We start from the raw sequence: 12,463 nt of genomic DNA on the forward strand, positions 1-12,463 counted from the left end.
TTTATGCCAATCTGGACAATATTAGATCACCAGTAACGGTATATCTTATATAAAGAGTGTCACTTTAAATTATCATATTATAATCGTATTATATTAATAATATGTTAAATATGATTATATAATGATGAGTTGTTAGATGCAGGATGGGTTTAATACATCATTTGCCCCTTGAACTTGTCCAAAATAGTTTATTGGCCCCTGAAGTTTCAAAGTATCTCGATAGCCCACTGAACTTGCATAAAATGTTCAGTTAGCCCCTGAACTTGCATAAAATGTAATCAATTAATCATTCAGTTGTAAAAAAGTAAGTTAAATGCGGAAGATATGTTACACGTGCCTTAGAATGTTATTACATACTTCACAAAATAGATTAAAACATGTTAAAAAAGAATTTCTTACATATTCAACTATATAATATTTTCTTCTTTAATATTATAATCGCATACCCCAATCTTGGTCGTTTTACTTTTTTTAAGATGCGTACAACATATCTTCCGCATTTAACTTACTTTTTTACAACCGAGTGATTAATTGATTACATTTTATGCAAGTTCATATGGCTAATTGAACATTTTATGCAAATTCAGGGGCTATCAAGACACTTTGAAAGTTCAGGGGACCAATCTGTAGATTTTTTATCTCAGTTGATTTGTATTGAGAGTTTGTGTTCTCTTAAATAGAGATTACATGATCTAAAGATACAGCTAAATAATATTTGAAAGCTAGAAAATATTATCTAATCTAAATACAGATATGCACTAACTAAGTACAGGATATTAAGCTAACAGATTTACAAAATCAGATTTGGTTAGTCTTGACCAAGACGTCCCTTATCATCCCCGCTCAAGTTGACGGGGGAAGACCTTCAACTTGTTCCGTAATTCAAGAAATCTGGATTTTGACAGTGACTTGGTAAAAATATCGGCTGTCTGATCAATAGTCGATATGTATGATACCTTAAGCTCTTTATGTGCAACCTTGTCACGAACAAAATGGAAGTCGGTTTCCAAATGTTTAGAGCGATCGTGAAAAATTGGATTGGCCGTGAGATATGTTGCACTAAGATTGTCACACCATAACACTGGTGATTTGTTTGAGTAATATCCAATTTCAGTTAACAGCATACGAAGCCATAGAACTTCTGATGCAAGTGAAGCAAGAGCCCGATATTCTGCTTCGGTTGAAGACCGTGACACAGTCCTTTGTTTTCTAGACCTCCATGAGACAAGGTTTGGTCCTATATAAACCGCATAACCGGACGTTGATTTGCGATCGTCTAAATCACCACCCCAATCTGCATCACTAAATCCTGAAATGTCCATAGAACGACTCTGATGAAAAGTAAGCCCATCCGTTATAGTCGAATGTAAGTAGCGTAAAATACGCTTAACTGCTTTCCAATGATCAAGAGTGGGGTTGTGCATAAATTGGCTAACACGATTGACTGCAAAGCTGATATCTGGACGGGTTATGGTAGCATATTGAAGTCCCCCAACGATGCTACGATATAAACTTGGATCATCAAAAGGTTCACCGCTGTCAGCCATAAGTTTGCTTGAAGTACATGAAGGAGTCGATATGCCCTTGGCACTAAGCATTTGTGATCGTGTGAGAAGATCTGTGATATATTTTTGCTGATTGAGGTGCAATGTAGTGTCTGTCCATGTTGCTTGCAGACCCAGAAAATAACTCAGTCGACCAAGGTCGCGAATAGCAAACCGAGACTGAAGCGTGGTAACTAACTTTTGAATTGCATCAGCACTTGAACCTGTAATCAATATGTCATCAACATATAGAAGGCAAAATAATTTGATACCTTTATTTTGAAAATAATAAAGTGAAGAATCAGCCTTGGAACATAAGAATCCGAGTTCACAGAGAACAACTGTGAGACATTTATGCCACATACGGGGTGCCTGCTTTAGACCGTATAGGCTTTTCTTCAATTTACACACATGTGAGGGAAATTGAGGATGTATAAATCCAGGGGGCTGCTCCATAAAAATTATTTCATCAATGGTACCGTGAAGAAAGGCATTTGATACGTCCAACTGACGTATATTCCATCCGTTTGAAACCGCAATTGATAAAATAACACGAATTGTCGTCGGTTTAATTACTGGGCTGAATGTTTGCTCAAATTCGAGACCGGGGCGTTGATGAAACCCCTTAGCTACTAACCGAGCTTTTAACGATCAACGGAACCATCAGCATTTAATTTGGTTCGAAATACCCAGCGACAACCAATGATATTTGTGGCATTAGAACAAGGCACCAATTCCCAAGTACCATTTTCAATCAATGCATTATATTCTGTACTCATAGCTTCACGCCACTCGGACTTATGTAACGCTTTACTGTGACAAGTAGGAGTTTCGGTTGCAACAACAGCCTGCATTACCTTTGGACGCGAGTGTCCTGTTTGAGAGCGAGTGACCATTTTGCGAGTTTTTGTAACGGGTTGTGCTGCTGATGGGGCTGATGTGTTTGTAGAGTTCGTGTTTAAAGTATTGGGGGCTGCTGGCTGTGTAGAGGGTGCTGCATATTGAGACAAATCCTCAACATGAAGAACTGAATAATGTGATGTTGCAGGTGGAATTCCAACAAATGGCTCCTTAACTGATGAAAAGGTAATAGTGGAACAAGAATTCAACTGATTGCTTACGGACTTTGAGCGAGCTTCACATTCTAACTCTGAATAGGGAAACTCCTGTTCATTAAACACAACATGACGTGAGATAAAGACTTTATCAGTAATTAAATCAAAACACTTATAACCTTTATGAACTCTGCTATAGCCAAGAAAGATGCATTTTCTAGAACGTGGAATTAATTTGTGAGAATTATAAGGACGCAACCACGGATAGCATAAACACCCAAAGGGTCTAAACATATGATAATCAGGCATTTGTTGGAACAATTTATCATACGGAGTGTGATAGTCAAGACTAGCAACGGGTAAACGATTGATGACATACATAGCACAATCAAAAGCGTATGTCCAAAATGAATTGGGTAATTTAGCATGATTTAGCAGGGATAGTCCTGTTTCAACAACATGTCGATGTTTACGTTCAGCACACCCGTTTTGTTCGGGTGTGTATGGACAAGAAACTCGATGATTAATTCCATTCTGAGACAAATATGTAGTTAGGGATTGAAATTCACCTCCCCAGTCTGATTGAAACGTTTTAATTGGACGTTTAAAATGTTTTTCAACAAGAGTTCGAAATTTGATGAACATACTCATGACTTCAGACTTATATTTCACGAAGTAAATCCATGAAAATTTACTGTAATGATCAAAGAAAAGCACGTAATATCGAAATTTGTCATGAGAAACAACAGGTGCTGGACCCCAAACATCAGAACATATTAAATCCAAAGGTCCAGAAGCTTTAAAATCAGATTTTGGAAAAGGGAGACGATGAGATTTGCTTACACAACAGGCATCACATAACTCACGAATTTTATTATCATTGAATGGAATATTATTCAAACACAGAGTTTTCTTAACAATTGGCATGTTTGCATGTCCTAATCTAGCATGCCATAATGGAAGAGAAATATTATAGGCTTGAACTCAAATAGGCAGTGACTTTGGAATTGACATGGTGTAAAGTCCATTTTTATTCATTCCTCGATGTATCTCCTTCTTTGTCTCCAAATCCTTCAAAACAAAGTGATTAGCAAAGAACTCAATGGAAATAGGATTAGAACGAGTTAGAGATGAAACAGATAATAAATTATTAACTGTTCTAGGAACATGAAGAATATCACGAAACTGAATCGAAGAATTGGAAATTTTGAATTTAGAATTGCCAATGTTGGAGATAGGAATAGTGTTTCCATTACCTACTGTAACTTCTTCAGGGCCGTCATATTCAGAGTGAACATGGAGATTCCCTAAGTCTGCAGTCAGATGGTGTGTCGCTCCAGAGTCCATAAGCCAATCAGTTGAACTTGGTTGAGATGTTGCAGCCATATTGGAAGCAGGTTTATAATTCATTCGAGAATTTCGATTCATTTTTGGGGAAGGACATTGTCTAGCAATATGCCCTGTGCCTTTGCAATTGTGGCAAGTCAGAGTACTTACATCAAGTGGAGCTGTAAATGATGTGTTTGGCCGGGCAGAGTATTGATTGGAGTAATTGCCACGACCACGAGTTCGACCCCTGTTATTGTGGCGAGCAGAATAGTTCACAGAAGGTATGAATGATTGAAGGGGAGTCTCCCTAGCGAGCTGTCTTTCCTCGCTGAATAACAGACCAGTAAGGTCATCAAAATTCACAGACTCAAGGCGAGCCTCTAAGGCACGGACAAAGGGGCGATATGCAACTCCAAGCCCGTTGAGTGTAGCCTCAACAAGATCGTCTTCAGATATGGGGCTCTGAAGGGCTGATAGTTGATCACTAATATGCTTTGCAGATTGCAAGTAGTCTGAAATGGATTGATTCTCACGTCTGAGATTATGTAACTGATGCTTGAGATCGCGAATCTGAGATCGCGAACCTGTGGAGTAAGCTTTCACAAGCTTTTTCCATGCTGCAAGGGTCGTGTCAGCGCCAACAACCTGTGGTAAAACGCTTGCTGATAAGGAGTGAATGATCAAGCTAAGGACCTGTTGGTCCTGTTGTTCCCAGATCTTAAAGGCCGGATTAACAGCTCCGGTAGGCAGCTCCTTTGTTGGTGAGACTTCGGTTGCATCAATATGATGTGCCAACCCCTGGCCTTTTAGAATCGGCATTAACTGTATTTTCCATAACAAAAAATTGCTGGATGTCAATTTGTGAGAAATTTGGTGAGAGATGGTGTGAGAAAGAGTAGTAGCGGGTGTGGTGTCTGTATTTGTCGAAACTGTTCCATTGGTGGCCATTGAAAAATGCAGATCGTGAACTGAGAAGGGGGGAAAAAAAAAATCAGGGTTGTTAGACCTCAAGAGGCTCTGATACCATGTAGATTTTTTATCTCAGTTGATTTGTATTGAGAGTTTGTGTTCTCTTAAATAGAGATTACATGATCTAAAGATACAGCTAAATAATATTTGAAAGCTAGAAAATATTATCTAATCTAAATACAGATATGCACTAAGTACAGGATATTAAGCTAACAGATTTACAAAATCAGATTTGGTTAGTCTTGACCAAGACGTCCCTTATCACAATCAACCATTTTAGACAAATTCAAGAGGCAAATGATGTATTAAGCCGGCAGGATGAATATTCCAATTGCCAGTCCTGTGTTCGGATATAAGCTCTGATCATAAAGTTAGTCACAACCAATCATCACCCTTGTGAAGTGTGAAAGTAAAATGAAGAACTTGAACCTTGCATTTATTAGGTTAGGGATTACGGGTAAAGACTCTTCTATCCCTTTTCGTGGTTATCACGTGAGTTGGACAATTATTAATTAGGTTGTCTCTACGCACATAAAATAATAACAATGTCAAACATGTCACATCAAATCAATAAAATTGTCTGTATACATATCCAAAATATCACATCACATCACATCAAACATGTCAATTAATAGTCGGTAACAGTAACAGATCCAAAATTCACTGACAGAAGGTGCTCTAATATCTATGGATGCTTAATTCAAATCTTACGAGCATCTTTGAAACTCCATACATAAATTTGATAGAGTTTTCCGGCGACCAACAGATGCTCAAAACCCCTCCCAATATTCCCAGATCCGTTACTGTTGACAGCTCTGTATTTCATGTAAAATTCCATATCTGTCTTCATATAAACACTAGACTTTGTTCAGCTTCAATTTCACTGGAATGATTCAAGCAAATGCACTATTTTCAATCATCGATAGAACTGCACAAAAGAAGAGAGAATACACTTGACTTGATGGATCTCAAAATCAGAACTTCCATAGCAAAGACTAGTCTTTTATCTCAGGAATCAATTTAAATAGGTCCAATGTTTTGTCCTTATAATCCTTTTTTTTCTAATAAATTCCAAATTTTGCGTTAACATTTTTAGAAAAGTGCACATATACCTCTAATACACGAAATCATAAATAATTGGACTCAACTTTTCCAACCAATAGCAACGATAAGCTCAGATAACGAATCCATTTATGGAATCCATTAACCGGGCCTACAATGGCTCCTGATTGGAAGCGTAATCTAAAATTTTACTATTTCCTACATCAATGGTATATCCAGTGGCGAATAAAGGACTGCTCTGCTGGGTGTCTCCGCCTCTGGGTATAACTGCATTTTTTCAAAAACGTTAAGAGTCAAATTTTGACCTTTATCCCTCCTTTTTCCTCCTTAGATCCTGAATCCTCAAAGAAAATATCCAGTGCCAGAAATTACAAAATTCCACACCTAATTCTGAACTGGAACTATTACTTTAATGTCACCAAGCTCAATAAACTTCTAATGAAGCTGTAAAGCCAAAGACAGAACAGGCTCAGCAAAATAACCTCAAAATTGTCGAATAAAGTGGGCCCATGTTGTTACCGATGAACAATATAATGGTTAGGTTTGAAATTTAGCTCAGTTGCCAAAGAAAACAAAGGATTAAAGTCTACTTACCAGCAGAACCTTGTTGAGTTTGAACTGTTACACCGCATTAAGTACTAATCTGGAGGCTTAATTGAACTTGCATTTTCACACTCCATTGATATGATAGAAGCAAGCCTCTCATAAACCTGTAATCATCACCGTTTTATGTTAATTTTTTATTTTTCCCCCCTCATTTAGATGTTTTAGTCTCCAAAGAGCTTGACTTAACAGTTAACATCATATGCAAGTAGGGCTGTAAATCAGCCGAGCCACTCATGAGCCGCTCGGTGGTCGGCTCGATAAAAGCTCGGGTTGACTTGGAACGATTTATAAACGAGCTGCTCGCGAACACGATTTAGAAGATCGATTCGTAAATGAGCCGAGCTTGAGCATGACAAAGCTCGGCTTGAAAGCTCGCGAGCAGGCTCAGTTATAGGCTCGTGAATAAGTTAATGAACAAGTTCGATTATAATATTCACGAACAATCTCGATAGATGCTCGTGAACAAGCTCGATAGAAGCTTGTGAATAAGCTCATGAATAATATCGAATATTATTTATATTTAATGATTATAATTTGATAATTCTAATTCTTTTTATTTGATATTATAGTAAAATATAAATTAGGTTAGGAGGATAGGGAAGGGATTTAGGGTTTAGTTCTTCTCTTCTCATTCCTATTTTCATTTCCACCTTCCTCTCCTCACACTATTTTTTATTTAATGATTAAAAGGAGATGTTTAATGTTCATGCATGTAAGACTATATTATTTCATTTACTAAATATGTGATTATTTTATTTGATATTATTTCATTCGCGAATACAATAAACGAGCTTTGTTCATGAATATGCTTAACGAGCTACTCGCGAGCAAAGCTCGTGAACAAAATAAATAAGCAGCTCGCGAGCTAAGCTCGTGAACAAGATAATCGAGCCGGCTCGTGAGCACCTCGTGAACAAACAAGCTTCTAAACGAGCCGAACTTAAACACAAATTTGAGCTCGAAATGAGCTTGTTAACATTATGACGAGCCGAGCTTGAGCAGGCCAAAGCTCGGCTCGGCACGATTACAGCCCTATCTGCAAGCGTGCGTGATTGAGGACAGAGAGGGAGAAAGAGATTGCAAACACATACCACAGAGAGCTGCTCGTTTGTACCCTGTTTGTCCTTGTGTCCATTATTTGTGGGAGACGTGTCGTACCTAGATAACCAAGAAGTCAAAACCAGTGATCCTTCTAATGTAGGTTTCGAAAAGATGGTTCGTTTCTTTCATTTCCAAGGAAAAGAATCGCATACTAGAAATCAAACTAAGACACAATTGTTTTTAACACTTAAGCATCACCGATATAATACTGTTCTTACCAGTCACGGGGAATCCCAGCTTCATCTCGAGCTGCATAGTTAAAGGGTCCTTTCAGCTCCACATTGTACTCTCTTAACAAGTCTGCATTCTTATCAACAAAAGGATTTTGGTACTTTGTAAATAAACGTTTAGTTTATCCAGCATAGTGCGTGGGAATTAAAGATCGTGCGAGGTAAGAAGAACTGCTAATACCTTTAAAAGTAGAACAAGGGGCACAGCCCAATTTCTTACAGACAGAGGCGAACCAGTAGACACCTACAGCAACATGTGCAACTTCCTCATCAGCAATTCTGGCCACAATTTTAGATGTTTGAGAATCTCCAAAACCGATTAATTTTTGCACCAGCCTTGGACCAGCGTCAAGTCCTCTCGCCTCCTACATCAGTATGTTAGAGATTTATATAAGATCTATGATTGAATCTTAATTATCAGCTTGAGCTTTTAATTAAAGTGGTTCCATGACATAGTATAAGAGCCGCTTGGACCAAACGGTCGAGGGTTTGAGTCCTGACAACCTCATTAATTGTGGAATTACAAACACATGATGGGCCTGTGTTATACAGCTTGAGCTTTTAGTTAAAGTGGTTCCATGACACAGTACAAACAGAAAGAACGTTGAAAATTCTTCATCGAAGATGCATATCTCAAATATAGTCCGGTTTTACATCCAAAAAGTTGAATTACAATGAATTGCGAGTAAGCCTAGCCAGAGAAACCCACTTCAAATGTCGGTTTTTTATTCTTAACGTTATTTGACCCAACAATAAGGTAACATTAAGCAAAGGGCATATTCATGAAAGTTCAAGGATCATAAGTATAAGTAATAATGAAAACGTATACTAGTACAAAAGAAAGCACAAATCTACTGAGCCACTGCAAAAGGACTATCCCATGTTAAAGGTCGTAATCAACAGAAAAAAGGGACCCAAAGCAAGAGAGAATTACTATAAAATGTTATCATATTTCTGCCACCAAATTTACTACATGGAATTGAAGTTCAATCAATTCAAAGATACAGCAGATATCCGGAATGTCAAATGATAGAACACAGAACAACACTCCAACCCTCTTCACCGACTTTTCTTCATTAGCACAATGCATAAGAGAAAGGTTCTTCCTTTATTGAAGTATGCAGATAATCCATAATTCAGAAGCGATTTGATATAACATTCCATTAAATTACTAAAACTGAACTAATCAGACAAGACAATTGGATACAGTTCAAACAACTAATCAGAGAAGTTCTGTCCTGGTTAGAAGATAGCATGCAGCTTATATAGCGGTTCAGATTATAAAGAAAATGCTGTAAGAAGGGGAATATTGTGAAGATAAGGACTGATTTTAAGCAGTTTTACAAGTATATTCTTGGTGATGGTAGCTTGTTTTCTTTTTGGCATGATCCTTGGGCTAATGGTTCTAGTATTGTTGATTTATTTCCTCAACTAAATATGAAGGATACTGATGTGGCCAAAGGAGCAAATGGTGGATTGTTGGAGGGAGATTGCTGTTAGATGTCGTGTTCCACTTGTTAATGTTTCTTTGTTTCGATGTGTGGCATGGTTATGCAAGAAGGCTGCAAGTAAGACTCTCCTAGCTCATGTGAGATGTATGGTTTTTGCAGTTGCAGTTTATGAGATATGGAGAGCTCGTAATAGGCTCTGTTTTCAACAAATTCAGCCACACTATGGAGTTTTGATCAGGAATATTTTGCATACTGTTAGGAGTCGACTTTGGTCAGAAAAGAATGTTGTTAATAGTGTATGGGGTTTATGGGTTTGAGGTGTGGATTTAGTCTAGTTGTTGGTACTGATACTGGTTTTTGTTTTGTTGGTTTATAAGGCTACAAAGCTTTATTCACGTACTGGTGTTGTTTTGTTGGTTTATTTCTAATATCAATTATTACTCTTCAAAAAAAAGTAACAATATGCTAGCTTGAGACCAAATATCTGTCACGTACCAATGCAGGAAGTAGAAGGACCAATTATGCAATTAGTCATCTTCAAGTTAGTTATGTCTGTTATTGTTGCTTTATTTGTATTTGCTGTTTAATTCGTTGCTGGTAGGCAGTAATAGTTTGTTATTGCTTGTTGTCTCGTAATGATGAGTCTATTAGTTGTTATGCCAGCTGTGGTATTTACAGCTATAATTTTGCATTGGCTTTGACATCAGCAGTACTATTATTAGCAGTACTATTATTCCCCATTTAGCTCATGCCTTTGTATGAGTGAAGTATCATTAATGAATATAGGAATTTCCTATCTATTTCCTTTCTCTTCTCTCTTCTTTCCTTCTTCTGTTCTCTATTCTGCTATTTTCTCTTTCTGAAATTCTAACTGTCAGCCTATACTTGACAATAATAGCTAGAACATATTCTAGCAAGTGTTAGTTTAGAAAAAGCGTACCCCTACCAATGTAATACCTGGACCATTGGGATCACAGCCAACCGTGCAGCAACATTATCTGACGATTTTTCGCACTCCCTCCACAACAAATTATGAGCAGGCATATCTCCGTACCTAATCAGAATAGAAATATGACACTGATCAATCCAATTGTTCAATTCAAAGACCGAAAATCAACAAATTGTATTGCAAAGCAATCATTCTTCGCACTTGAAACCTAGCTCTGCAAGTCTCTGAGAGCACCAAGCAAAATGACGACTCTCATCATCAGCAACATGTGCAAAGTCAGCAAAGAACCCTTCTCCAAGAATCGAAAGAAAAGGTGAAAACCGAACAACTGTATCCCATGCCAAATCAATTGCATTAAGCTCCACATGAGCAAGATTGTGAAGCATATAAGCATTGAGAGGCAAGCCAGAATCTTTAGGGGCCGGAATTTCCTTTGGGGAAACCTGAATTTCACAAATATAATAATCCCAATTACTCAATCAATAATGAAGAGAAGTAATCCAAACACAATTACAGAGGCAGACAAGGTTAAACGTAACAAACAAGAAACCAACACCTACACTTCACATCCCTAAACAAAATGAGAAAAGCAAGTGTTAGAAATTGGAGCAGTGTTGATTATAACAAGCTTGATATGCAAAATAGGAAAGTAGATATGCAATCACAATCACAAGAATAAATGAAAGTGGTTCAATTAATTTTGCCTACATCCATGGATAAGGAGAAGCACATAATTCATTATTAATTGGCATACTGACACAAAAGTAAGTCAATTTTTAAATTTTATTCTTTACTCAAGTCTTGAACCCTCAAATCCCATGAGATCCGATCATACACCACTGGCGCACATTCACATCCCAAGAGCAAAAGTTCCAAAACTCCTCATGCAAATAAATAAACAAACAATGTTTAATTACATAGACCTAAAAGTATAATCATTTTCTTAAGGTCTGCTTGGATGAAGATTATTGAAGGTTAAATAATGAAAATCCTGCTTGGAAGTAGGTTATGTTATTAGGAAGGGAATGTTAATTGGAGGTTAAGAACCTTTATTTTCAGCCCCACTTGAATCCAAGTGAAGCATTATTCTAAGTATTTGGACTAAAATAGAAATTTGCAAGAAATTGTCTAAGTGGGTTGAACAAATAGATACGTGATTTGCTTTTTGAATTCAATATTATTTAGTTGGCTAAATTACAGACATTATCTATTAGTTTTATATTTCTTAGTTGGCTAAATTGTAGGTATTATTTTTCTACAGATCAGTAGAAGTTGTTATTTGGAGTTTTATTTAAACTCTTCTTTTGTTACGGATATGACAGTGAATTATCAATAGAAAAATCTGTGATTATTGTTCACCCACCAAATTGGTGAGGTTTGAAAGTTCAGCAATAACCTTCAATTCAACTTACTCCCTTCCATTATCTAAGGTTCCTTAATCTTCATCCAAAGCAGACCCCTAGTAGCATTCAATTAAGAGAAAATTTTAAATTATAATAGGATTCTAGACATACAGTTAATGAAAAGAAAAAGCTCTAACTGAACTACAAAAAAATACAAAGCTTGGAAAATTGCAAGAACTGATTTAATAGTTAAGCGAATCATGAGTAAGGAAACGAACCAGTTGGGGTTTAATTGGGCGAGCTGGTCTAGAAGGCGGAACACAGGACCCAATTGGAAGCTTTTCGTTGCGCCACTTGGAGAAAGCAAGATGAGAAAGCTTGGATTTAGTGAGGGGGTCACCAGCTGAGAGAACCAGAGAACCAAGCTCGGCGAGAGAGGAAGCAGAACTGAGTCCGTAGTCATTGGCATCAAAAGAAGAGGGTGAAAGTTCAGGGCCATTGCGTCCCCAAAAGCGGCTCTCATTCAGAGGACTATCTCGCCAAGCTTGGAGACCGGACCATGGCGAAATCTCCAAAGAAGAAGAAGAAGAGAAAAGATTGGTTGTGAGGAAACAACGAGGGAAAGAAGAGCAAGTGAAAAGAGTTGGAGATGACATCAATTTCAGTGGATGCATTTTCTACTCATCAGTGAAACTGCTTCTTCTTCGCATTTTCATTATTCCTTGTAGCTCATCAAATTTTTGTAGCCTTAAATTACTTTAAATTATGATTTTGAATCAATCGCCAATTTTCTCTTATGCAAAGTTTTTGATGAACCTAAATTT

At 37.4% G+C, this 12,463-nt stretch overlaps 1 protein-coding gene across 3 annotated transcripts; it reads right to left on the reverse strand.

Moving 5' to 3' along the window:
* Window positions 1-5,459: 5,459 nt before the first annotated feature.
* Window positions 5,460-12,463, reverse strand: LOC136231039 (uncharacterized). 3 transcript variants are annotated; one of them, XM_066020272.1, is made up of 8 exons: window positions 11,918-12,460; window positions 10,498-10,739; window positions 10,305-10,401; window positions 8,078-8,261; window positions 7,885-7,966; window positions 7,657-7,723; window positions 6,554-6,669; window positions 5,460-5,825 (listed from the first exon to the last, which is right to left on the reverse strand). In XM_066020272.1, exons 1-7 carry the CDS (start codon window positions 12,311-12,313, stop codon window positions 6,598-6,600), a joined length of 1,140 nt encoding a protein of 379 aa, XP_065876344.1. In that variant the 5' UTR covers window positions 12,314-12,460; the 3' UTR covers window positions 5,460-5,825; window positions 6,554-6,597. The 3 variants fall into 3 exon arrangements, 2 of the variants coding, with proteins under 2 accessions (XP_065876344.1, XP_065876345.1); XM_066020273.1 differs by lacking the exon at window positions 5,460-5,825 and adding an exon at window positions 5,837-6,403 and having other exon boundaries at window positions 11,918-12,461; XR_010689644.1 differs by lacking the exon at window positions 5,460-5,825 and having other exon boundaries at window positions 6,596-6,669; window positions 7,885-7,973; window positions 11,918-12,463.

Source organism: Euphorbia lathyris, chromosome 5, assembly GCF_963576675.1.
Source record: "Euphorbia lathyris chromosome 5, ddEupLath1.1, whole genome shotgun sequence".
Classification (NCBI taxonomy): domain Eukaryota; kingdom Viridiplantae; phylum Streptophyta; class Magnoliopsida; order Malpighiales; family Euphorbiaceae; genus Euphorbia; species Euphorbia lathyris.